At 40.4% G+C, this 24,813-nt stretch overlaps 1 protein-coding gene across 4 annotated transcripts; it reads right to left on the bottom strand.

Annotated features, from left to right (window-relative positions):
- Positions 1-1,702: 1,702 nt before the first annotated feature.
- On the bottom strand, positions 1,703-23,882 carry BEND2 (BEN domain containing 2). 4 transcript variants are annotated; one of them, XM_032100734.1, is made up of 12 exons: positions 23,726-23,882; positions 17,160-17,306; positions 15,339-15,499; positions 13,645-13,716; positions 13,382-13,456; positions 12,597-12,701; positions 10,083-10,605; positions 8,902-9,102; positions 7,836-7,972; positions 6,999-7,212; positions 5,669-5,872; positions 1,703-3,082 (listed from the first exon to the last, which is right to left on the bottom strand). In XM_032100734.1, the coding sequence occupies exons 1-12, from the start codon at positions 23,736-23,738 to the stop codon at positions 2,850-2,852; spliced, it is 2,085 nt and encodes a 694-aa protein (XP_031956625.1). In that variant the 5' UTR covers positions 23,739-23,882; the 3' UTR covers positions 1,703-2,849. The 4 variants fall into 4 exon arrangements, with proteins under 4 accessions (XP_031956625.1, XP_031956626.1, XP_031956627.1 ...); XM_032100735.1 differs by lacking the exon at positions 23,726-23,882 and adding an exon at positions 22,189-23,343; XM_032100736.1 differs by lacking the exon at positions 15,339-15,499.
- Positions 23,883-24,813: the final 931 nt, after the last annotated feature.

The following is a 24,813-nucleotide window of genomic DNA, read 5'->3' as shown; positions in this document are numbered from 1 at the left end:
AGGACATCAGAAAAATCTTTTCAGATGAAAACTGTACTTGAACTGTAGATTCATGACGCAAGAAATACTTAAGACACATATGTAGTCAAAGAGCTATATGCTAGTTTTATTTTTAAAATACTTTATTCCTAACAGCAAAATACTTTAATTTTACTTTATAAAAGTTAGCAAAATTTGATACATTCGAAACAGAAACAAGAAAACTATTTCTACTTCAATTAATTCAATTTTCTTTTCAATATGGAAGCTATAGGTATGCACCACACTTAACAGATGTCAGTGCCAGACATGTCATTCAATAAATATATCCTTCTACCATTAAAATCTGTGAAGGGCAGTGAAAAAAATTCATAAAACTACTGAAAAAATATAAGCATTTTTGGCTTTTTCTGAGGCTGGAACTAGTAATACCTATACACAACAAAGTTCTTGCCATTTACAATAAGGACTGTTTAGAACAGTAACAGAAGAATTTGTTAATAGTACACCAGAACAACCAAATTTGCAGTACATTTCTAGTAAGAAAAGAAAAACAGAAATTCAGTCTAATTCTTGAATCCTACAGAGGACTTCTGCAAAGAGGTGGCAGAAGGAACTTAAATTACCAACTAATTTTATATTTGATAAGGCCGTTGCATATCCTAACTTGCAATTAAAAAGCTGATCCTATACTCCATATAATACAGACTGTTATGAACAGCAGGTGAAGTGAGAATAAGTTCAGTTTTATCCTATTGCTAGCAAATAAACCATAAAACCTTTGCCTAGGAGAGGATAGATTTAGTTCAATCTAATTCTGCTATGTACAGGCATTATTTTGGAAGCCCCAGTTTCCACAACTTTCACAGGTAAAATCCACTTCCTATGCCAGTCTTCCAAGAAGCTTCCTTCTGTGAAGAAGTTGGATGTCTGAGACTGCACTCAGACCCAACACAAGTGGCAAGGCAAGTTCACACACCAGTCAGCCAGTACAGATACTGGGAGGACCGTGTGACTGATGCAGAAAGGCTTATACCAACCGTATGGAGTTTAACAAGGGCAAGTGCTGGATTCTGCACCTGGAACAGGGCAACCCTGGCTCTGTGCATAGACTGGGCAACGAGAGGCTGGAGAGCAGCTATGCAAAGGGACCTGGGGGTCCTGGTCAATGGCAAGTTGAACATGAGTCAGCTGTGCCCTGGCAGCCAGGAGGGTCAGCTGTGTCCTGGGGAACAACAGGCACAGCATCACCAGCCCGGCCAGGGAGGGGATTGTCCTGCTCTGCTCTGCACTGGGGCAGCCTCACCTTGAGTGCTGGGGGCACTTTTGGGTCACTTGGTTTGTTCAGCCTGGAGGAGACTGAGGGGAGACCTCATTGTGGTCTTCAACATCCTGATGAGGGGAAGTGGAGGGGCAGGCACTGATCTCTTCACTCTTGTGACCAGTGTCAGGACCCAAGGGAATGGCATGAAGCTGAGTCAGGGGAGGTTTAGGTTGGATATCAGGAAAAGGTTCTTCACCCACAGAATGGTTGGGCACTGGAACAGGCTCCCCAGGGAAGTGGTCACAGCACTAAGCCTGACAAGAGTTCAAAAAGCATTTGGACAGTGCTCTCAGGCACATGGTATCATTTTTGGGGATGGTCCTGTACACAGTCAGGAGTTGGACTTGATGATCCTGCTATGTCCCTTGCAACTCAGCATATTTTACGATTCTATGATTACTTCCTCTTTTGAAAACAAATGAACAAAAAAATCCCAAAGAACCTACCCAACAAAAAACCCCATTAACTTCTGTACAGGTACTACTGTTGAATTTTAACTTACAAATGAAACTGAACAAGATGTGAAATTGAATATATATGGTAATTAATTTTTATTTATTTTTAAGAGTTCAACATCCAAGTGATTTTGAAAATTAGTTTGTTAAAATTAGCTTGTTTGGTTTGTTCTTTTTTTTAAAATATATAACTTAGTGCACTAATAAATCTGAGTCTTATGTGGACAGAAAGGAAAGGCAAAGGCATGAACATTTATTATTGACAGAGAGGTGCTTTTCTGGACCTCATATGCACCTACAACAAGGGATTTGCTGAAAATGTTAAGCCTCAGCTGCAATAACCACAAAATGGTGGAGTCCAGGATCCTGAAGAAGTATTTTCCTTAAATTTCATTAAGAAAAAACAGAACCAACCATTGGATTGTTTGTTTTGGATGGTTTTTTTGTCCTTTTTATAGAACTATATCAGAGCAAAGCAGTATTACCAGCTGTACTTACACTGTTGTCTGCCTCTTATCCTACAAAAAAGACTGCTATAGCAGGCAAAAATGTGAGAGATCATAGGTTGGAAAAGACCTCCAAGATCATCAAGTCCAGATACAACAAGTTAACAAAATGCAATTTAAAAGATTTTTTCCTTTCTGATATTTTTGCTGAAGATATCCAATTGTCAAAGCAAATTTAATTCCTCACACATAATGAGATAATTTAGCTGGCTGTGATTCATCCTCCAAGGAGGACCACTCTTTCCTCTCCTCTTTTCCATCTGCTTCTGCTGAACTGATGCACAGTGCATCTTTTCTAATCAGATTAATCTTTCAGATTCAATGAATCATGAGAGTAAGATGCTTTTAGGAGAGAGCACATTGCAAATGCTATAGGGAACGGTGAAAATCATTTCTGAGGAGCACAAACGCTACTTATGCGAAGAGTTAGGGCTCCCAAGTCTTCTGCTAACTTTGGTCTCATGAAGTGATATTATTTAGTGCTGCTGACAACTCAGTTGAATAGGACAGCTTGATGTTACAGGCTTCTACACGGAATTAATAAAAACCTGCTAAACTAAGATTTGAGACAGCTGTTAGAGAGCTTCAACTTTTGAGATGAGAGTGTTGCTTTCCACTGGCTTTACGGAAGTGGGATTCTTTGGGGGACTCTGCCCTCAAGGGCGGCACTGCCAGGGCCCTCTGCCGGATTCCAGACGTAGCCTTTTTAAGCTCGTGTCTGAGACTGCGGATTGTGCTGTTTATGGCAGCCACGCATGCCTTCCAATCAAATCCACTTTCATTTAGATCAAAGGATGGAAAATTCTCTTGAAGAAAGTCTAAAAATAAACAAATATGTAATAGTGAGTTATCAATTATTTATGCAAGCTATATACTCTTTCTGGATCTAATTAAACTAGAGCAAGTGCATGCTACCAAACCAGGACAGCTAGGCATATTACAAGCCTTGAAAAGCAAAGCAGGGCAGATACTGTTTTCCCTCTTTCTGTTAGATTTGAAAATGAGTAAAAAAAGGTCTAAGCATAAGAACAAAATATGAAAAGAAAACATGACCATGTATGTGGTCTTGATCCTTGAAGTGCTGAATAACTTCAGCTTCTAATGTGGTCAGCTAGCGAAGAAAAACCTGGGCCTCCATTTCAGAATGACCAGTATTAAGCAGGACCAAGCACTCCTTGAGCACTCTGACAACTATATTCACTAAAATTAAACACAGCAATTCAGCATAACACAGGTGTAAAGGAAACACAGGGACAGAAAAACTGCGAGAGCTCATTCCTTACTGTACTGCAAATAAGATCAGTAAACAAATACTTGAGTTTGGTAGCCAATGACATGAAAAGGGTAGGACTATGGTACCTTTCACCCCTTCCATGAGTAAAATGAGTAGTTTAAAATGAGTAGCTTAAAACCAAAATTAAAATCAGTTTTTAAAGTTATTGAGGAGTGATTGTCCTTCTGAGCTGAGCTGAATTACACATTTTCTCTAAGCAAACCTCTAAAAGACTTAAATAAACACTAAAAAGGAATTCTCATCTGTAATTTCAAATCAAAGGCAATATTGCTTCTCCTTCTCTGATTAACATCTAGATTTGCCTTCACAGTAGAAAGGTATAGCTAGTAGACATTGTGTCAGCTTTGTTCTTCCATATAACAGCAAAAATCTGAGTATCATTGTTTACAGTTAGTATTTTAACTTGTAGTTAAAAACCTAGAAACCCATTTTGCCAGAAAAACTTTCGTCTGAAGGAAGAAAATAACTTGAAATAAAAACTTGTGCTCTTGCAGTTCACTCTGCTCCAGGAGGAGAGGTAAAGGGGAGAGTAAGTGTGCCTTATGATGCTCCTGGTATAAACTATGCTGAGAAAGGATACACAAGCTGTTGGCTGAAACAGCAGCAGGCTCTTTTTACTTCCATCCCCAACAGTAAATTCAAGAATACTTGGCCTCAGAGGAACAGCACAGAACTGGAATTCCTACAAGGTCTACAGAGCCTCTGAGCATGGTCCACAAAATGGCTTTTAAAGTTACGTCTTTTCTCTCACCAAAACTGACCAATCTTTGGGACTATAGTAAGGCTACACTTAGGGACCCTTCCTGCTCTGCAGGGTAGCATTCAGGGAGCTGGTGCTGCCATCCAGTCAGGCTGTGTTCAACGAAACAGGGCCAGAGACTATCCTCTGGCCCCAGAGCCAAGTGACACGGCCTGGCTGCAACCACAACACACAGGATTTGTCTCTCATCTGCTCTGTGGCCTACATGGTGTTCCTGCAGCCCTAAGACACACTTAACAGATCTTCTGAATGCTTCTTAAGCTCAAAATGTCAAGAAAGAAAATACATCTACATGCCTAGATAGACATTTAAGTGGCAAAGTTTCCCAGGCTAATGGTTGCCATACTGGGAATGGTTTCTGGCATGCTCTGTCCCTCAGGCTATGCCCAGACATTACCCCAGAGGGTGTGAGCCACAGCTCCATTTTATTTAGCATGAATGCTGTACCCTCAGAGGCAGTCCTTCTTCCCCAGTTCTCTCCCCCATCCCAGTGGGTGGGGCGGGGGAACAGGACACAGAGGAAGAAGGTGAGCAAGCAGCTGTGTGGTGTTTAGCTACCTGATGAGTTAAACCACAACAGTTGCTAAATTCCACTTCATAAGCTCTCCTTGCTTCCAATCTCTACATGTGGCTTTTTTGCTCCAGAGCTCAGTTATGAATTCCCTGCTCAGCCCAACTTGTCTCCCCGTAACTCTCTCAGTTCTCCTAAGCATCAAGATGGACTCTCATGTGCTCGCAGAAGGCTGTCCTTAAAGATCTGCCAACTTCCATGAGCTTCTCTCCTATTCAGAGCTGTCTCTCACAAGCTCCCATCTGAGACTTTCCCAAATATGTCAAAGTCTGCTCTCCCAAGATATAGAGCCTATATATACTTGGACCCTTCTAACTCTACTCAGGACCTCAGGGCCCACAGTTTCATAATCTCTACAGGCAATGCCAACACCAATTATCACACAACAACCCTTTTTGTGAAGGGAGCCATAACCTGCTGTACATGACATCTCTGCTTTGTGCTTCATCTACACAGTCCCTGTATCAAGAAATTATCTCTGATGTCCTCCAGAATCCTCAGGGATTGCTTCCATCTCCCACTGCATTGCCCTTTCAAGCCAATGTCATGGCAACTGACTTTTCCCATACAAACCAGGTTCATGAGCTGAAGAATTTCTTGAGCTCCTAAAATATAACTTCATCTACTTCCTCCTAATTTGTTCCACTGCTTGCAGAAATGCCTGTAAGAACAGTTTCACAGACTAATTTCTGAAGCTCCATGCTTTGTTCACAGGATACAAAGTTAATACTCTTATTAGTTTCCCCACATTATGATTTAACAGAGATTTTCTTACTTACCTCTGAGAGCATTAATTTTATTGGAATCCAGTGGGCTCATGCCACGATCAAGACTACCATACACGTTGCTTTTCACCAGCACTTCTTCAGGGAACATATGACGAATTAGGAAGCGAGCTGACAACTCTGGCCGTGTCTTCCCCTTAGCGACATAAATGACTGAGAAAGGCAACTGAACATTGCGCCATGGGCTCCCAAGAGGTTCTAGAGAAGATGTCATGGAGGGAAGAGAGATATTTTACTCATCCAACACTGACCATGCTTCAAAGCGGCTGTATTAAATCAAAACTAACACAAAATGTTCACCCAGAAACTGCCCTCCTTACTTGGAACGACCAGACCAAAATCGTAACACTATGGCTAATGCTAATGTGAAACACATTGCAGACACATGGCCAAGCAGCCAGAAAACCCTGCCTGGTTTACAACCATGTAACAGTACTTCTGATCTGTCTTCAGCAGTGCAATCTGCATTATTAATGATTGCTTTCTAACTTGTTTTCATCTCATGCGAAAAGATGATGCTTTTCCAAGTATGTAAGTAAATAAAAGTTCTGCTATTTCAGTGGTGCTTAGATCCTGTAAGTGGAAACAGAAAAAGAGTGAATATTTTTTAACTACTTCCACCTGACTTCACTGCAAACATCAGTAAGAAAAAATGCAAGATTTTTAGTACATAGACAGGTCTGTGGGATCTGACTAACAAATCTTGGGTGCAGGAACAGAGCTGATACAGCCCCAAAGTGATTCCAATCAAATAAATTACTTCCAAGGGCAACTAAGCTCATTTTCCTTGAGGGTCTCTAAGCATCACAAGTGCTACATGGATTTTTTTCCCCAATTCATTTGTATATTGCACACTTTCCTTAAAAAAAGTGAAAATATAAAGGCTGCTTTAAGATTTTTATTGCCCTAAAGAGTCAGTTTTGCAGAAAGGTGTGCTTTTTCTTCTGAAATTGCAATACCATTCATTAGCTATTCTGAGCTAGATTGCTTGTTTAAGGCAGAGTATCTACCAAATAAAAGAAAAAAGCCAGGGCAACTGAATGGAGTAACTGAAGCTGAACTTCCCAATGTGAGAGTGGATATGCATTATGGGTCACTGGTAAATGCAAACACAAATTCTGTTAGCCAGATATAACGTTCTTGTTCATTCTCAAAAAGACTTACTATGTATACACCAAGTGACTGCCTCAAGAGAAAAAGAGGAGTCACATAGTTCAGAAAATCCCTTTACTATACAATTATACCTACAGTAGCATCTTCTGCCTCTCACTGACCATTTAAAATGTAACAAGCAATTGCAGGAAACAGAAATTTCTTAGTTTACCCATTGGTTCCAAACACTGTTGTTTCTTGACCGAAGATATGTGGAAAGCTTCTGGAAACTTATCCAGTCCTGAATTCTGCAATGTGTCAGTTGTGGAGCCAGTCATTTTCTGAGAGTTTTGAGAATTGTCTCCACTATCTTCTTTATAATTTAAATCTACCCAATGAGATGTATCAGGAGCATCAGTCACTTCTTCTTTTCCCTCAGCTGTCTCCTGAAACATTAAATGAGGTTAGTACATGCAGCACTGAGAGAAGCCTACCAGTTTTCTAATTAGTGTTCCAGCTTACTTCACATTTAGCATAAATTAGATTTCAGATATTTACAATATAGTTATGCCTGAATTTCTATCATGAAAACCACAGGTGGAACAGCTAGTAAGTACTGAAAGATGTACACAGAGCATTTTAGAAGCAGAGGTAAATGGAGTTCGAGGTGTTTTGGGAGTGATGTTTCAGTCAATATAAAACTGAAATGCATGGCTGGATATACCTGAAAAAAAAAAGCAGGTGAAAACAAGTGCTACCAGCTACTTGTTTAAGCTCTCAATCAAATTTGACACTACTTCTGGGCAATGTTTGCAGTGCTTTCCTTTTAGTATCCTATGCCTGAACGTATCTTAACTGAACTTTGGACACAGGAGCAGGAAGAGGCAGAGCAAGAGAAAGGCATATTCCAGTATTCCCAACATGGAACCAGTGCTGCAGTCAGCAGGCCTGCTCTGAGCAACGCAGAGACAGAATCCAAGGAATTTCCAGTTACAGCACTTGTACCATGAGGAGGTCAAATAATTCATCTGAGAAAAAAGCACAAACTTAATACTTAATAAATGATCACCTTCGGCGAACTTGCTGAGTTTGCTTTGGTTTCAGAGCGTAAACAGCGGATCATAGCATTGACATTTGTGATACAGGTCTTCCAGTCTTTTCCATGCTCGCTCAAATCATAGGTTGGAAAGTTGGTTGCAAGAAACTCTACATATAAAATATACAAAATGCTTTAAGCTTCATGACAAAGGCCAGTATTTAGAAGTATCCTAATTTAGAAACAGAGAGAAAGCTAACTAATGTTTCGTATTTCCTGTTCTCCATTTACAAGCTTCAGACTTCCATTGAAAAATAAAGATAATAAACTTGTATTTTGAAACTAAGAAGCACTATGAATTCAAGATGTTCTGTGATACTTTTTGAGATGTTGTGAATAATGCTTTTATTATATTAAACATTTCCTGCTAGAATTAGAGGAAATGCATGATTTATCGCACTAACTTTAAAAAAAACTCCAAAACCACCACCACCACCACCCCTGTAAAAGAACAGAGACAGGGTAATGCTGTTGCTGCAACTATTTCACATGGTTTATATAATCACACTCAATTTTAACCCTTTAATACGTACGTGCCATGGGATCTGTGTAAATGACTTGACATTTATAAAAAAAAGCCCCCTCCATCTTCACCATTTCTCAATCAAGAGAATCGCACATAAGAATGTTTCAAAAACACCAGTTAATGTTTGTCCCAGGTATACCATGGCCATAAACCAACCCAAATCAACCAAACAGAAAATCACTGACAAAATCCATGGCACACACAAACACAAAATAAACTGCAATTAAAAATTCAGAGATAGCAAGCATGAGTGATGAACATGATGTACATAAAACTAGAAGAAACTGGAATTGTTTTATCCACATTGAAGAAAAATGAACATTGATTATTACAAAGCAGGACTTTCAAAACAAAAAGATATTGTACAGTGGAGCACATCCACTATGGCATTTATGTGTTCATCAGCTGTCAGACAATGATTAGCCAGAAACATACAGAAAAGGGCTCCTCGTAAGTTCAAAACTTCGTTAAGCATGAAAGAAGTAAAACTGTGCATTTTGAAAGGTAACATACCTCTTATTGCAGCAATTTTGTTTGGGTCCAATGTCCTGCGCCCTCGTGCACTTGCTCCCATAATGCTGCACAATAAAGTCTTCTTGGGGAACAAGACACGAACCAAGTGGCGTGCTGCATACTTGGGTTTAGTCTTTTGCTGAGCCTTCAACAAATGGTTTCCAAGAACTTTTACATTTCTTGCTGGGTCACCAACAAACTCTTTTGTAAAACATAAACATTCAAAGAAAAATATTTAAAATCTCAAGCAAGTTGTTAGAACATTTTTTCAAACTCTTTCTCTTGACTTTCAGAGTATGTTCTCTACTACAGTTAATTCTACTATGTATTACTGCTCATCTTTGCTCTTACAAAAGCAGCTTTAAATTGGAATGGTAGCAGAAGTGTATTTTTGATTCACATTAACCACCAACATAACTAAGTGAAATCAAAACACCCAAGAAAATACATTAAACAGCCAATTGTCCACAATGTTCACACTGGCCTATTTTACATGTGCAGATACCATGTATGTTTTCAAGACACTGACTCGTGAAGAGTGGCATATCCATACATAGAACTGCTAAATCACAGATTGTTCACAAATTTTTAGATAGACAGCTGAGTATTTCATCTACTATTCATGCCGCTCTTCAGCTGTACAAACTTACTTTTTAGGCCAAAAGCAATGAAAAAGTCATAGCTCAGCCTTGCACATAACTTGGGGCATTTACACTTTAAGAAGACATTAGTTTTTAATACATGGTGCTATGTTATATGTGTATCTTTATTATAATGCAAAGATCTATAGAATTCTTCTTTTCCTATGGAATGAAGTATTTTGAAAGAAAGCAAACACTGAAGGCTTTGAGCCTAGAAAGGATTTTTCATGGATAAAATCCCCCACAAGAAGAAAACAGGTATTTCCTTCACACAGATCAGGTAAGCTGCTTTCTTAAAACATGCACACAGGTATATGACTCACTTAGCTTTTGTGGCAATCTCTTTTTCCTCCTCCAACACATGGATAGCATGCACACATTGCTTGTGAATTATACACAGGTTAAAAAAGGTTACATTACGAGAGAAAAAGAGCCTAGAGTTAAAAGAATCCAAAGCACCTACTGTAAATCAAAGTTTGTGGTAGTACCAACCATTTCTTTTAGCTTTTGTTTCTGACTATTTCTCGCAAAGGAACTCACCAAAGTTAGGATTGATGAAGACTGAAGAAGATGGTAGTTCTTCACTAATATTCACATCCTCAGATGTATTTCTGTAGTTCAACTCCACAGCATTATTTTCATTACTGGGCTCAGATGGTGCTGGTATTGATGGGGATGCCACTGGTGAAGATGCAAAGTTGACAGTACTTTCCACAATACTGGGAGCAAGATTTGATTGTGGTGAAAGGTCAGGCATTCCATTAGTTGCTGTGTATGATGAATGCAATGAATGTGTAGAAACTATAGTGGGGAGTGGTGGGCTCTCCCTTCTAACAGGCTGCTCAGGCTGCTGAGATTCAAGCTGGAAGCTCTGCTGGGCATGTTTCACTTTGGAATTGACTTGAACGTGGCCATTTTGTAAAGCAACCCTTACAACTGGGCTATGCCCTCCCTGGCCTGATGAAGAAAGATGAAGACTTAAATCCCTTTCCATGTGTTTTTGTACTCTTATTTTTCCTGGGTGTAGATGACTGGAACTTCTGTATTTAAATCCAACTGGTTTCTGCAAATGTAATTCAAAAAAACAATTAAAAGGTTAAATTAGACATAGATTAATTTTGGTTTGGTTTTTTTTAACAAACCAGGAAAACCAGATTTTAGTAATTATGCTATTGACCACACACTCTTCCTTGAAGTAGTCTCTGTCACTTACTTAGAGTTATCAGGTTTTAGCCTTCCCTCTACTTTCTTCTATTCTCACTTGTAATTGCAACACTACGAATTTATCTTGTCAGCTTCAGTGTTTCTCAAATTTTTTCCACCTGGGGTGGTGGCAAAATTACTTTCTAGAGCTTGATAAAAAAAAAAAATAGGCAAAATAAAAATTAAATTTTTTCAGTCATTGACCCAGTCGTTGGCTGATGAATTTTCAAGGAATGTATCCACTGCCAAGCTAGCTTCCTTTCAAACAAGAAAACACCCAAACACTTTCTCTTCTTTCACTTGTTAGCTGAAAAATTAAACATTCAGATCTCATCTACAACGAAGATTCCAAAGAGCCTGAGACAGACAAACTGAGAGATGGGCTACGTTTTCCGTCACTTCAAGTACTTTTAATAAAAACCATACAGCATGCATTCTAGTTCAAAGCACAAGTCACTGAGCAGAAGCCACCAAATGTAGATGAGATGTGGATTTTTCTTATTTTGTTTTATTTTTGGTGGTTTTGTTTGTTTGTTTTTTAGAGAAATCTCATTATAGTTCACCCTTGTAATTTCAAAAAACCTATGATCTTAAGGAAGTCTTATGTCTCTGACAGCCTGTCTGTTTCCCCAGGTTTGGAGATCACCTAATAAAACCAAGTACCTTTACCAAGAACCATTCCATTAGCCCTTCACAAGGACAGCAATGGTACAGCTATAAAAAAACCCAACAGCATTCCTGATGGTTTTAAATGGCAGAACCTAAGAAAATAGCTGGCAGGTTGCATCTTACTCTTTATAGGGATAAAAACCTTCAGGGGGGGGAAAAAAAAAAAAAGGCCAAAAAAAAAAGCGGTGCAGGTCACTTTTAACCCAAAAATCTAAACATTAAAGCAGCTGCCATCCCACATATCAGAGGGGAGGGTAAAAGCACAGGGTTCATTTGTAGGTGACAAGATCAGTTTATTCCCTGAAACTTGTGGTTTTCCATGTGTGGACAGCACAAGCTTGGAGTTGAAAACAAAAACACATACCAGATAAAACCTAGTATCCCACTGATATCTGACAGGTGTGAGAAATTCAGCTTCATCCACCCTTAAAGCAAATGGCCTTACTGTTGTCTTGACATCTCCTGACAGTAGAATCATCTCTGCCACATTAAAAGCTTGGCAACGTTGTTGACAAAAAAGTCATTATGGATTTTATGATCTTTTTCAAAAATCATCTGTTATGTTTTCCTTTTAAAGATCAATGTTAGAAGTACTAATATTGTGTCTCCTTAGGTAACAGTAGATTGACCATTTAGGAACAAAATGAATACTGTGTACTCAATATCAAACCTTGTTAAAAATGTTTAAAAGGGAGTTTTCATTAAGAAAAATAATAAATTTTATACTGTAATGGATATGACAACATACTGCTGAGATCTAAAATTCAGTAAGTCAATTGAACCAACCTGACTGGTGCTTAAATTCTCTTCTAACTGCAGAACCCAATGAGACAACACATCACATGTTGCAAAGGTGCAACAGCAAGATACTGAAGTTTAAGATGCACCTACACAATTCACTTCTGTTCATGCCAATACAAATAGAATTTTACAGCATCTATCACAGCATCCTGAATTTGATGGGGGTCACTGCCAATCTGTGGCCACCAGTCAATAACAACACAGGAGACCAAAGCTGGCACATAGTCAGAAATCTCAAGTAATTGAATTGAAATAGATTCTAAGTCTACTAATTTGCTACTAATTTTAATCTTGCTGAAAGGATTGGGTTTTTTTAAATAAGCATCAGAGGAAATGAGAGAATTAAATCAAAAATAAATGTCTTAGGTCTTTAATACTCACAGGCTTGAGCAACAATGGCTTTATACGAGTATGCTGCATTTCCGAGACCTTACGATGAAGCAGATCAAATTTTTTATCCAACTTCTGAATGGCATCATACATGGCCTGTCAACAAACATAAGACTGAAAACAGTACTGTTTCACAAGAACCCAACCTAAACCTGAAGAAACCAAGAAAGTTCAATTAAAAGCTGAACTCCCTCCCTAGAACATAGCCAACCTCCTTCCACAGCACTGCTGAATGCTTAAGGAGACTTACATGACATTAACACTTGGCTACAAGCCACTTACAAATTGACTTCCATTAAGCATGTCCTGAATGACTCAAGTCACACAAGTGCTCACCTGAACAAATATGGGATGCTTTTAATTTTTAGTGCATCTATTTTCAATTTTTCCAGTTGCTGCTTCAGAAATCAAAAGGAAAGAACTCACAAAAACAACACTATCAGAAGTTTTGGCACACCTTTGGCAAGCAACATGTACTTTCAATAGCTGGGTGTGTATCACTGCCGTATCTCTCCTGTTACTGTGAAGTTCCTCCCAATAACGAACTCTACATTTTGTATTAAAGCTTTTAACATTTGAATACTATTCTCATGAAAAGTTCAGAGAATATGAAGGAGATTAGTTTTAATTTGAAAATATTGTAGTTATGTGGGCAACTAACAAGCAAACAACTGGAAAGGATCAAGTCACTGGTTGTCAAGTTTATAACACAACTCTTCCTGAAGTTTAACTAAAATTGTTTAAACGTCATTTCAGATATAAAGGTAAAAAAATACCTGGCAATAACTGAGGATCTCCATAAGAGGATTCTCCTGATATCCAGTATAGGAAGCTTCAGATAAAATGCTCTCCTTTTTCATTAAAATAATAATATATTAAAAAAAAAAAAAGAGTGTAAGGTACTAATATATACACAGACTTAGGATATCACATTAAGCAAGTAAATCCCAACTTCAAATCTCTCATGTTACTTCAGCCTACCCAAAACACGCATCCCCAAAGCAGCTTTTCCAAGTCAAACAAAAGAAAATTAACTTACACATTCATAGTCTGGTTCATACTCATAAATTATACTGTCACTATCTTCATATTCTTCTTCCCTGGTTCTCATCTGGGCAATAACATAAAGAACATTCAATGTTTTGAAAAATTAAAATAATTCTCCTACAAATCCAACTTGAACACTTTCGGTTGTAGCTGTAATTCCCTCCTTTGTCTACAAGAGGGCCCCAGAAAACAAGATTTGACACAGTCATCTTATTAATGTACTGGTGTGTTCAGGAAACTTTCCTGTCTGACCATGCAGGAGACACTCTGGTGGTCACCCAGAGACTGTAACTGCTGGGACTGAAGCCCCTTTGCAGTGGGTGGGTCAGGTGCCCTGCTTGACTCCCTACACACTCTACTTTCAGTCAGACAAGGTTTCCTTACCAGTTTGACCCTGGGTTTGCCATAGCAGAGTCTCAGAACTCTGGTTTCTTCAAGTAATTTTAGCAGCGTACAGGAAAAGAACATATATATATAATAACATGCATTTTTATTTGCTTATTCTAAGGCAGAACTTCCTCATCTAACTATATGTACTATACAGCCAAGCTTATGCAATCACAGAATCACTTACATTGGAAAAGACCTCTGAGTCCAAATTATGAGAATTCAGTGGGTATAACTGAAAGCAGAAGCTGTACAAATTTCTGGAACAGGCAATTTTCTCACCGCTTGAAAACTGCTTTCAGCCGGGAAGAACGGCGCCACCAGCTGGACAATCCTGGCATTTTCCTTGTACTGGATGGATGCTGATCCCATCCACCATACACCACGGATTTAATGCGTCTGCTTTGGTTTTTCTCCCTTTTAAATTTTATTTTTTTAACCAATCAGGTTTTATTTTAGAAAAGGCAGTCTGGGGGTGGTAGGCGATGCTTTTGTTTTGATTACAACAGGCAGAATACAATGACTGGCAAAATTATGGATATTATTCTGGGAGTTACTGAAAAACACCTGAAGAACAACTGAGTCATCAGTCACAGCCAGAAGGGCTTCAGGAGGGTAAAGTCCTGCTTGTCAAAGTTAATTTCCTTTTATGACAAGCTGACCCACCTGGCTGATCAAGGGAAGTCAGCTGATGTAATCTGTTTGGATTTCAGTGAAGCTTTTGATACTGTCTCTCACAGGATTCTTCTGGACAAGATGTCCAGCACACAGCTGGATAAACACATCATGGGATGGGTGAGCAACTGGCTTGTGGGTCAGGCACAAAGGGTTACAGTGAATGGGGTGACATCAGACCGGGGACCTGTCACTAGCGAGATTCTGCAAGACTCCATCCTTGGCCCTGTGCTCTTCAACATCTTCATAAACGATGTGGACACAGGATTGGAAAGCATACTGAATATTTTGATGACACTAAATTGGGAGGAGCTGTTGACTCCCTTGAAGGCAGAGAGGCCCCAAAGAGAGATCTGAACAAATCAGAGGCTGGGCAACCACCAGCTGTATGAAGTTTAACAAGGACAGTGCTGGATTCTGCACCTGGGATAGGGCAACTCTGGGTGTACAGACAGACTGCAGAGTAGGAGGCTCAAGACTTGCTAGAAGCATCCACGCAGGGATACCCTACTTGTCTTCAGTGGAATGTCATCAAATCATCACACAACAGTGAAAGAAAAATGATATTCCAAATAACATTGAAACTGGCCTCAAAACAAAGGGCTACTGTTTGGTGAAACATACCACATTGTGTTCCACTACAGCAGGAGAAAGTCGTTTTCTTTTATTACGCAAAAACACAAAATCCATTTTTTCAGGGCTGTGACCATTTCCTCTCTGCATCATTGCAGAATGGCTCATTTGTGAGGCCGTTTGATCAGCAAGCACTGGCAAGCCTTCGCTTCCTGGGAAAGTGAAGCGAATGCAAAGCACATCAACAAGTTTCCCACTGCATTAAACATTTCACTACAGTAAAAACAGGCACAGTCACCCTTTTTTTTAAACTTTCAGACTGCTTGATTATTTGAAATTAGTTTACCAGCATTATTATCAAACAGTTATTTATCCAATTAATTTAGATCAGAAATGATAAATTCAATTTCATATTGTTTTTTTCAAACACAATGGTATTAAAAAAGGCAACAGTAAAAGTAATACTGACTGTGAGCATAAATGGCTAAGAAAAAAACAAAATAAAAGATGTTCTGCAGCATGCATGGAGAAATAAAGACCTAGATCTCTATCTGCGTGATGTTGAGCTTGCTCTGACAGCTTCGTATTGTAGGCAAGGTTACAATACAAAAGTAGAAGAAACTAGTTTGGACAGACAGAATGAGATCTGAAGGAAAGGCACTGCTCTACAAGATACCAGTCTAAGATGGTGGTTGAATAAAAACAAGCAGAGACAATTTCAGTTCAAAGTTCAATAGTTACATTTGAGATAAACTTGTGGTGTGTTTCACTCATGTATCTCACTATACTTGGTTTTAACTAGTCAATATCTAATGCTAATACACCCCCAGATAACAAAACTATCTTTTACCTTTTAAGAAACAACTGCACTCATCATGATTAATTTATTAATAATGAAATAACTACTCATGTCTTAAAATCATGGTCAGCAACTCTCTATGACAGCTTCTAGGGCAGAAGTTTTAATTTTGGTGGGTTTTTTTGTTTGTTTTTAGTATCAGAGACAAAACCCAAAGTAAACCATCCAAACCATCCTCACCATCCTCCACTCCCAAATTTGTTCCTAGTCATAAACACACAGAAAATCACAGAATACTCTGTTGTCAAATAGAAGACCAAGAAGACTAAAGGCTCTCAGAAGCACCCAACAATACTAGGAAACAGATATAACTTGTGTCTGTGAAGAGAAATACTGATGGGATTCTCTATAGAGTTAACTGGTTGAATTAAAAAAAAAAAAAAAAAAATCCCCCAAACTAGAAAGTGCCCTCCCTTAGTTACAGTCATTTTCCTCACTGACTTGCTAATACTGCTCCTGGCCTTACTAAATTCTTGTAACAGCTGTGAAGAATTTTTGTCTGGGCCAGTGAAGCATTGGGTAAGATTTCTTGAGAGACTTTGATCTTGCATGTTAATATAAATACAGTGAATTACAGACAACCACAATGGCTACTTACAGCTAATAATTTATCACCCTCAACAACCATCTTGCTATCATCACATATCAGTATCTCCAGTACTAAGTTACACTGGACAAGTTATTTAAAAACCTAATTTTTTAGGCTAGGTTCTTTCATGACATTTATTTTCCAAATTGCTTCCTAATTAATTCCTTTCCAAGTAAGTAAAAAGCTGTCTTTTTAAAACATAATATTTTAGTGAACTCACTATTTATAAAGACTTCTAAAGTAATAACTAAAAGGCACCTCTCTTTAAAGGCACTGCAAAGCAATTTCTAAAAAGTAGCTTTCTAATAAAACGTGTTTTAAAGATACGGGTACCACAGAAAGCACTGAATACCAAAGCACTGAACATATGGCATTAAAACTAGCCATTAACTATCAGATGACAATAAAAATGAACTGTAATTACCATAGGCAAGTTGACCCATGTGGTGAACAGCACTGTTTGCTTCAGAGTTTTGTTGCACTGGCATGCAGCTTTGTGTGGACAGTCCGTTTTCTCCATGGTCCATAATCACTGCTTCATCCTCTTCCTCAGTCTTCACACACAAATAATCTAGCAGATGCAGGAGAAACAGGTAAGACTACAGGCCAGTCTGCATAGCAGATGACAGCTGTAGTGCCTGTATCACATCTCGCATTATCTCAATTGTACCTCAGGCTACTAAAAATTCAGCCTCACCTCAGCATCTAAATGCAAAGCCACTTAAACACAGACACTGAGGTTTTAACACACACTAGAATGGAAGCAGCTTACTGTTCCTTAGTTGGTGGGATTTCTGAAACTGTTCAGTACCCAGTTCTCCCTAAAGTGACCAGCTTCAACAGGAACAGTTATAAGCCAGTAACAAGCACTTCTACAAACTCCAGTTTACATATTCAAGCATATGAAAAAAAGTAGTAATTTGGTCTTGAAATTTTACTTTCATAATTAAGACTTGCTTAATACATTCGAAAAAAATCAGCCTACAAATCTTAATGGTATACTTGGTATTCAGATCAACCCAAACATTGGCTCCCAAAGCAATACTGTGCAGAAACACTGAATGGCAAATTGCCAGTACAGATTTTTTCCAATTAAACACACTACATCAAGAGGAAAATGTCCTGGTTTTGGAATAACTGTATTACAGTTATTATTGCTAGATCCAGTGTTTTTGACAAGGTCGGGAAGGGAGTGGAATTTATTTTTGATGAAACAAATTAATGGAAGGAACCATATAAAGTTAGGAAATCAAACTGAAACTCAGCCAGCACACACGCATAATGACACTCTTAACTATGCGTAACACAGGCTGTATTTTCCACAGGGTCTCTGCCCTGTTCAGTGCACAGGATGGACTGAGCTCCAAGAATGAATCACAACTCTATGAGTGGAACAGCAGTTTGGGTCTCTACTTTCACATAACCACTCCAAATCCTGCTCTCTTCCAACTTCTCGAAGAGATCAAAAGGTAGGAATGAAGTTTAATTCCACATGTCATTCAGTTTTCCCTCTGGCCAATACTCCCATCTAATTCAAAAGACATAATACAGCAGGGTTTGGATTCGGCTGTCACCTGATTAAGAAACTGATGGTCTGTTCAGAAACACCCATCAACTGCCACACAGTCAAGAGCTTTGTTTACAGCTGTAAACAAAGCCAAAAAGCTACCAGGGGCAGAGCTGACCTCTACAAAGGAGTTTAGCTGAGGACACACACCAGGATATGCTGCTTAGGCTGCCAATAAGAAAACAGTTCCTGGCCAGTTTTCATCAGCTGTATAGAATTAAACAATAGGCTTACTCATGAACTTAATTTAGGTCCAGCTTTTAGCAAAACACTTCAGTAATATTCACTGACTGAAGTTCACTGCAAGCTAACGTGAGTTATTAGCATGCGCTGAATTATTTAACTGCCTCACAGGCACACATTTTTTTGTTGACAATCATTTAGTATTCTACCTACTTTGGGAGAGAATTAACAAAGAGTTGGAAAAAGTGCATCTGCATCGAAGCAGGAGGGATGAGAATCCTCTCTGCCAATTTCCCCAACCAGGATGCCAGATTAATGCATGGTCTGACAAATGCCCTATTTATAGCCGGGCCTCTGCTGTCCTGCAGTCCTCTTTCTATCCCTAATTAGATAACGCAATACAAATTGTATGTTATTTATGCCATCCTAAAAAGCACAGAATTTACCTGTATATTCATAATCTTTGCCACAGATCTCATGCCTCACTCAAGTAACGCAAGCAAAACAACACTACCTGATTAGCAACTACGTCACTCAAATCTGCGGCAGACAGAGTGATGAGTATAGAAGAGCGAAGATTCTGTGGAACCAGCATGTAGCAAAGATATAGCAATGTCAGAGCAGCTTGATCTGGACTAGAGGAAGGCCAGTATGATCAGAAGTTAGGAGAGATTCTACAAGTGGTTGATACTGAAATCAAAGCTCAGTCTTCCATACCCTCTACCACCCTCCCTTAAATAAGTTTCAAAATCAGAATTTCAACAGTGCAGTGGACTCTGAGCAGAAAGTGTTTCCAAAGCTTGTAGCTACAGCAACTCACAGCTGGAGAATAAACATAAACCAAAAAAGAAAATGCAGAAAGGAAAACCACCTCAATTAAAAAAACCCCAAACCTACAACACATTTCTACGATGATGTGGAAGCAATGCAGCAACAAGCAGTAGAGCCTCTCGTTTAACCTCTCAAATGATGGCAAGGATTCTCCTCATCCCCTGGCTTTTAAATTTCCATCACCCTCTCCTGAATGTGGCTGCTTTCACACATGGAAAGGAAATTATTCTCTCCTCAGAACAGCATTTTCACATGGACAGTCAAGAAACTTGGAGATTAGAATACACCACCCATTTCCATGAAGGCTTATTAGTATGACCAGTCACACTGCAACCATAAGGAAAGCAGCTCCAAGAATGTAGACTGACTTGCTTTATACCAACCACTTCTTCCTTTCCTTAATGCATTCTAGTTGCCTGGCTTCTAAAGTCAGTACACAAATTTAAATGCCTTTGCTGTAGATTGACTACATTCATCAGCAAGAGGAATATATATGTGATCAAAAATATTTTGTCTATAAGACTGTTGAGGATTACCTGAAGTTTACTTGTAGAATATTAGAACACAGAACATTATTCACACCTTCACAAACTTGTGACAAGAAAAAATTCCAGCTATTTACCCATAATCTGAAAGACATTACACCTTAGTCCTCTAAGAAATTCTAGATATTTCTGACACTTCTTTAAAGTGCTAGGAATAGAGAATACTACCATACATATATAGCACCAAACAGTATGAAATACAACTCTGACTCTCAGGTAGAAACCACAAACTGCCAAATTTGATGGATTAATTTGTGCTCCTGAAAAAAAAAAAATGAAGCCATCTACATCTTCCGACTTCGACGAAGATGCAACTGCATTTCTTGTGCCAAGTTAGTAATTTATATACATTAACTCACTCCACTGACAGAAAATTTCATGACATAGATATTTAGATGTTTTTGGTAAGTCTTGAAAGGAAATTATAAATTTAAAAAGTGTGACTAAAAAAATATTTTAGGTTAACAAGGCTTTTACTGTGAAGTGGATTACACGTTAGTAAGACTTATTAAATAGGCTGATTTATCCAATCATTGGATCAAGTTATCAGCTTAGGAGAACTCCAAATTTTTATTTGAAGGCTGAAGTAACAGTCATCTAAAATTAGAAAACACAACCAAACTAATTTCCTTTTCAGACCCACTGCATACTCTGAGTTATATGACATAGGCTATGACTTAGTATTTTCAGTAAGACAGTAGGATATGCTAAAAGCTTCAAGTTCATAAAAAATGTGTATTGTACATTTTGAAAGACATTTACAGACACAGCAGTAGAGTGAGATGACCATATTAAAAAGCCAAGATTGGAGGTGATCTTTTTAACTTCTAAGATGTTTATGTTAATAATTTAGAATTCTTTCATCAGGAGGTTGTCTTCACTTCTGCACAAAATCATCAGGTAACAGGTGCTTGAGAAATGTTAAAGGCACTTACACCTGAATTATTTGCACCCAAAAATGTACAACTCTGTGTCTAATCCTGTACTATATTAAATTACAGCCTTTTATGCAGCACTGTGAAGCCAAGCATCACCAAGAGTTTATATCCACTAACCAACAGGAAGATATATTTAAAAGTAATTGGGACTTGAAACATTTCCTCTCTTCTTTGGAAGTCCTGTCATTTGATCAACATACTGCAACGTAGGTAAAAAGCGTATCTTTTTACTACCACTCTGCCACCTATCCCCAAATAATCCAAGCACTGCTGAAAAGAGCTGAAAGCAAAAAGAAAAATACGAAATCTAGGAATAAAAGATGAATACAACCAAACTACAATATAAACTGGGGCACACACAGACGCCGACCACCAAAGATAGGACACTGACCAGCCACAGACAAATCAATTATTTTCTCTAAAATAATTTAAAGATGGAAAGATATTGATATTAAACATCAAGAAACACTAAAACAAAAAAAAACCAAACAACAACTCTTTCAAAGACAGAGTTAAAAAGAGAAACATTAAAGCCCAAAAAAACCCTGTAGCAGCTATGAACTACATACCGAAACAAATCAAGCAAAGCAACACCACCCAAATAAATAAAGAATTTACCTGGGTTGAAACTAAGCCACAAAAGGAGACAGCTAGGCTTAATTTGAATCACTGTTAGATCCTGCGCTATTTATGGCGTGACACTTGCACTAAAATACACAGAAATGTGAACTAACACAAGGGAGAGCCCAAGGACACCAGTGCTTTTCAGGTTTAGTATCATCCCATCACAACTCTAAGTAATCATTTGCCTATTAACTCAATCTCGCTGCAAACATAACTGAGAGTTTGAAGCACATTTCTGCATCCTACAATAATGGGAGCTACAAGCACAGAAATACAACCAGATCTGATACTTCAGCTGAAGTCTGAAGACAAGATAACAGACTTTTTTTCTTACCCCAAGTATGTTTCTATTAAAATACATCACATAAGCCAGTGGAATAAGGAAGTACTTGTACTGAATCCGACATTACCCGATGAATGCTCTCACTTGTTGCACAAACACAAATATAAGTGACTATCAACTATAGAATGGTAAAGGGAGGTTGATGAGAGAGATGGCTGAAAGCAATTAGTACTAAATTGTACCTCAACCAGTACTGCAGAGTTCCTGGAAGGCTTCTTGCAAAATCACTAAAAACTTTTCACAGAAACCTAGTGGGTTTTGTTCATTTTCTAAGAGTTTGGTTAGACACGCCTCTGTATTTCCACAAACATGATCTCAACACTCCCAGGTGCAACATCCAGCCATGGAAGCTCTGTGTAAGTCAAACTGGATTTTATAAAGATGTTTAAATACTGCACTCAGAAAAAAAAAGTAGCGCTCACCTGAAGTCACATCCTCGAATTTAGCACACTTCTGATGATTTTTTTTTTTTTGTCTAGATATGCTGTCAGGAATCAGAGACACCAGAATACTCTACCAGAGATAAAATGCTTAACAACAGCGTCTGAACACTGAAACAGTTAATCTAGAATGCTGTTGTCAGAATTTGCAACCAACTAAGACAACAGAAACTAATGTTAAGCTCAGACAAACTAATTACTACGGAAAGAAGCAAAATAATAAAAGAGGCTTCCTGTGCCCTTATAGATCATATTTGGATCACCGAGATGATAAAACCACTCAAAGTCAAGGTAAAACCACTCTCACACAAAGACCTCTGGTGTTTATTAAGACTGGAACTCATACTGCACCTTTTGATTGAACAATATTATTAATGGCGTATCTTTCCTACTGCCAGGGATTAGTACAGGCTAAGTATTTGCTAGGATTACTGAGTTACAGAAAAAGCCAATCAGGAGACCAGAGAATTGACGACAAAAGAGAAAGACCAACAAACATCACTGTGTATGTTTATTTAATAAAGATTATATCATGGTGTCATAGGTTAGCTCCCACCCTCCTACATCTCAGTCCTACCCCTTTAATTCATGTTGACGCTTGTAGAACTGCACAGTGAACTGGCTATTTCTTAATCAGAAAAGTTCCTTAACAGTGAAGTCATACACGGAGATTAGCATCCGAGCAAGACACAACCGAACTTCTTTAGAGAGTAGCTCTGTGACAGCAACAAGCTAAACGAGCATAAACTAATCTGCGTCTGTATAAACGTCACGCCTCTGGAGGGCAGGGTGAAGCGCGTTAATTGGCAGAAACAGACCTATTTGGGTCCAAAGTAAAAGTGTCTGAAGTCTAAGACACCTAAGTTGTGCTATGCACTGTGTCTTCTGATAGAGAAATCATTAGGTCAGGCCTCTCACTTTAGGAGCACCATTCATTTCTCCCTTACTCAGTTTTTGTATCCGAGTAACTGCAGCGCTGAGGGAACCTGTCAGAACTGAGACCCTGCTGTTCCACGGCAAAGTCTCCCCAACATTTTGCCACTATGTTCACCCGCCATTTGACGACTATGGAAAGCAAAAGCTTTCCGCTATCAACACTGGAACTGAGGCAACCAAGCTGTAGCTGGGCCACACTACGTCTAAGGAGTAACTTCCGCTAGTCCTGCCTCGGGAACACACACTGCCGGGCAGGGCCCCCGCGGCGCGCTGGGCCCGCACGCTCTGGGGGGGCGAAGAGGCGCAGCCCCGCCCGCCATCAGCCGCGCCGGCCGCACCCCCGCGGCGCGAGCCCCCGCCGGCGCTGACGCGGCGGCGACGAGCAGGAGCAGCAGCCAATGGCAGCGCCGACCGCGCGGGAACGGGCGAATAGCGACGGGCGCGGTGGGCGTGGCCCGGCCGGCTCGCCAGCGGGCGTTGGGGCTGTTGCGAACGATGAGGGAGCGTTCCCCGCGCTCCGGCGGCGCCGCGTCCCGCCCGCTTCCCTCGGCGGGCGAGCCAGCCGGCCGGCCGCGACCCTTACCCTCCTCGGACATGGCTTGCTGGGGCGGCTGAGCGCGGGGTCCTCCTCCGGCGAGCCGGGCGGCGGAGCGAGCCGGGGCTCGGGCACGGGCAGGTGTGGCCGGAATGCGGCGTTGCAAACGGAAGCGGTTCGTCCGACGTGAGCAAGAAACTGTTTTGGAGCAGTGCGGCTGCGCGCTGGGCGCGGGGGCGCGCCTAGGAAACGGGAGCGCGGAGGCGGTGCCGCGCGCTCCTTCAGCAGCTACAGCGTGGGCGCAGCAGCTCGCCAGGCAGTGAGCCAACTAGGCCGGCAAACAGCCGGTCCGCTCCCGCGACAGCCAGCCTGCTTCCGTAGGAGCTAGCCACCCAACTTGCCAGCCAAACAGCCGGTCCGTTCCGCAATATCCAGCGTGCCACCTGGCCCGCTCCCTCAGTATCCAGCTAGCCAGCTCCCTCATTAGCTGGCCAGGCCGTCCGCTCCCTCAGCAGCTCGTGCGCCCTCGCAGCAGCCAGCCAGCCGGCCGGCCCGCTCCCGCAGCAGTCCTCTCGTTCCGCAGCAGCCAGCCAGCCAGCTGGCCCGCTGTGGGAGCAGCTAGTCCGTCGGCGGGCCCTCTCCCCCAGCAACCCGCCGAAGGTAGGCTGCTGGGCGCGGCTCTCGAGTTGCGGAGAGTGCCCGGGCTTTCTCCGCGCCCCTCTCGGCTTCGTGGCGCTGCCGCATTTCGTGGTAGCCGAGGCCGGGCCGAGGGCAGCAAGTTCAGGTTCATGTAAATTTCTTGGGCCTCTGGGGGATGCGGGGCTGCCGAGCTGCTTCCCGGGAATCTGCGCGGATGCAGAGCCTGTTGCGTGTGCCATTCATAGTTTGAGGGTACAAGACCGTCTGGTTCTCTTACCACACCACCACATTGAGTTTTGGTGGTCTGCAAAGCCCCCTATTTTTTTGATTCAGGGTTCGGGGTCAGGAGGTCCGGGAGACGCGCTGCCCAGATACTCCATGAGTGTCCTCACGCACTTCCCTGAACGCACAAGAATCTCTTTGAGGGTATATATTCAGGGAGTGATGGGAAGAATCACAGAATTAGGTTGGAAAAGACAAACTTTGAGAACATGCAG

This window comes from Corvus moneduloides, chromosome 2 (assembly GCF_009650955.1).
Source record: "Corvus moneduloides isolate bCorMon1 chromosome 2, bCorMon1.pri, whole genome shotgun sequence".
Classification (NCBI taxonomy): domain Eukaryota; kingdom Metazoa; phylum Chordata; class Aves; order Passeriformes; family Corvidae; genus Corvus; species Corvus moneduloides.
The sequence above is the reverse complement of the archived record's forward strand: the minus strand, read 5'-3'. Positions and strand labels throughout refer to the sequence as shown.

Excerpts from the sequence above, each read along its gene's own strand:
- BEND2 (XM_032100734.1), bottom strand. Across the intron at positions 15,500-17,159 it reads CATGGGTCAACTTGCCTATG|GAAGCGAAGGCTTGCCAGTG; the intron begins GTAATTACAGTT and ends TCACTTTCCCAG. Across the intron at positions 12,702-13,381 it reads AGATCCTCAGTTATTGCCAG|GCCATGTATGATGCCATTCA; the intron begins GTATTTTTTTAC and ends GTTTGTTGACAG.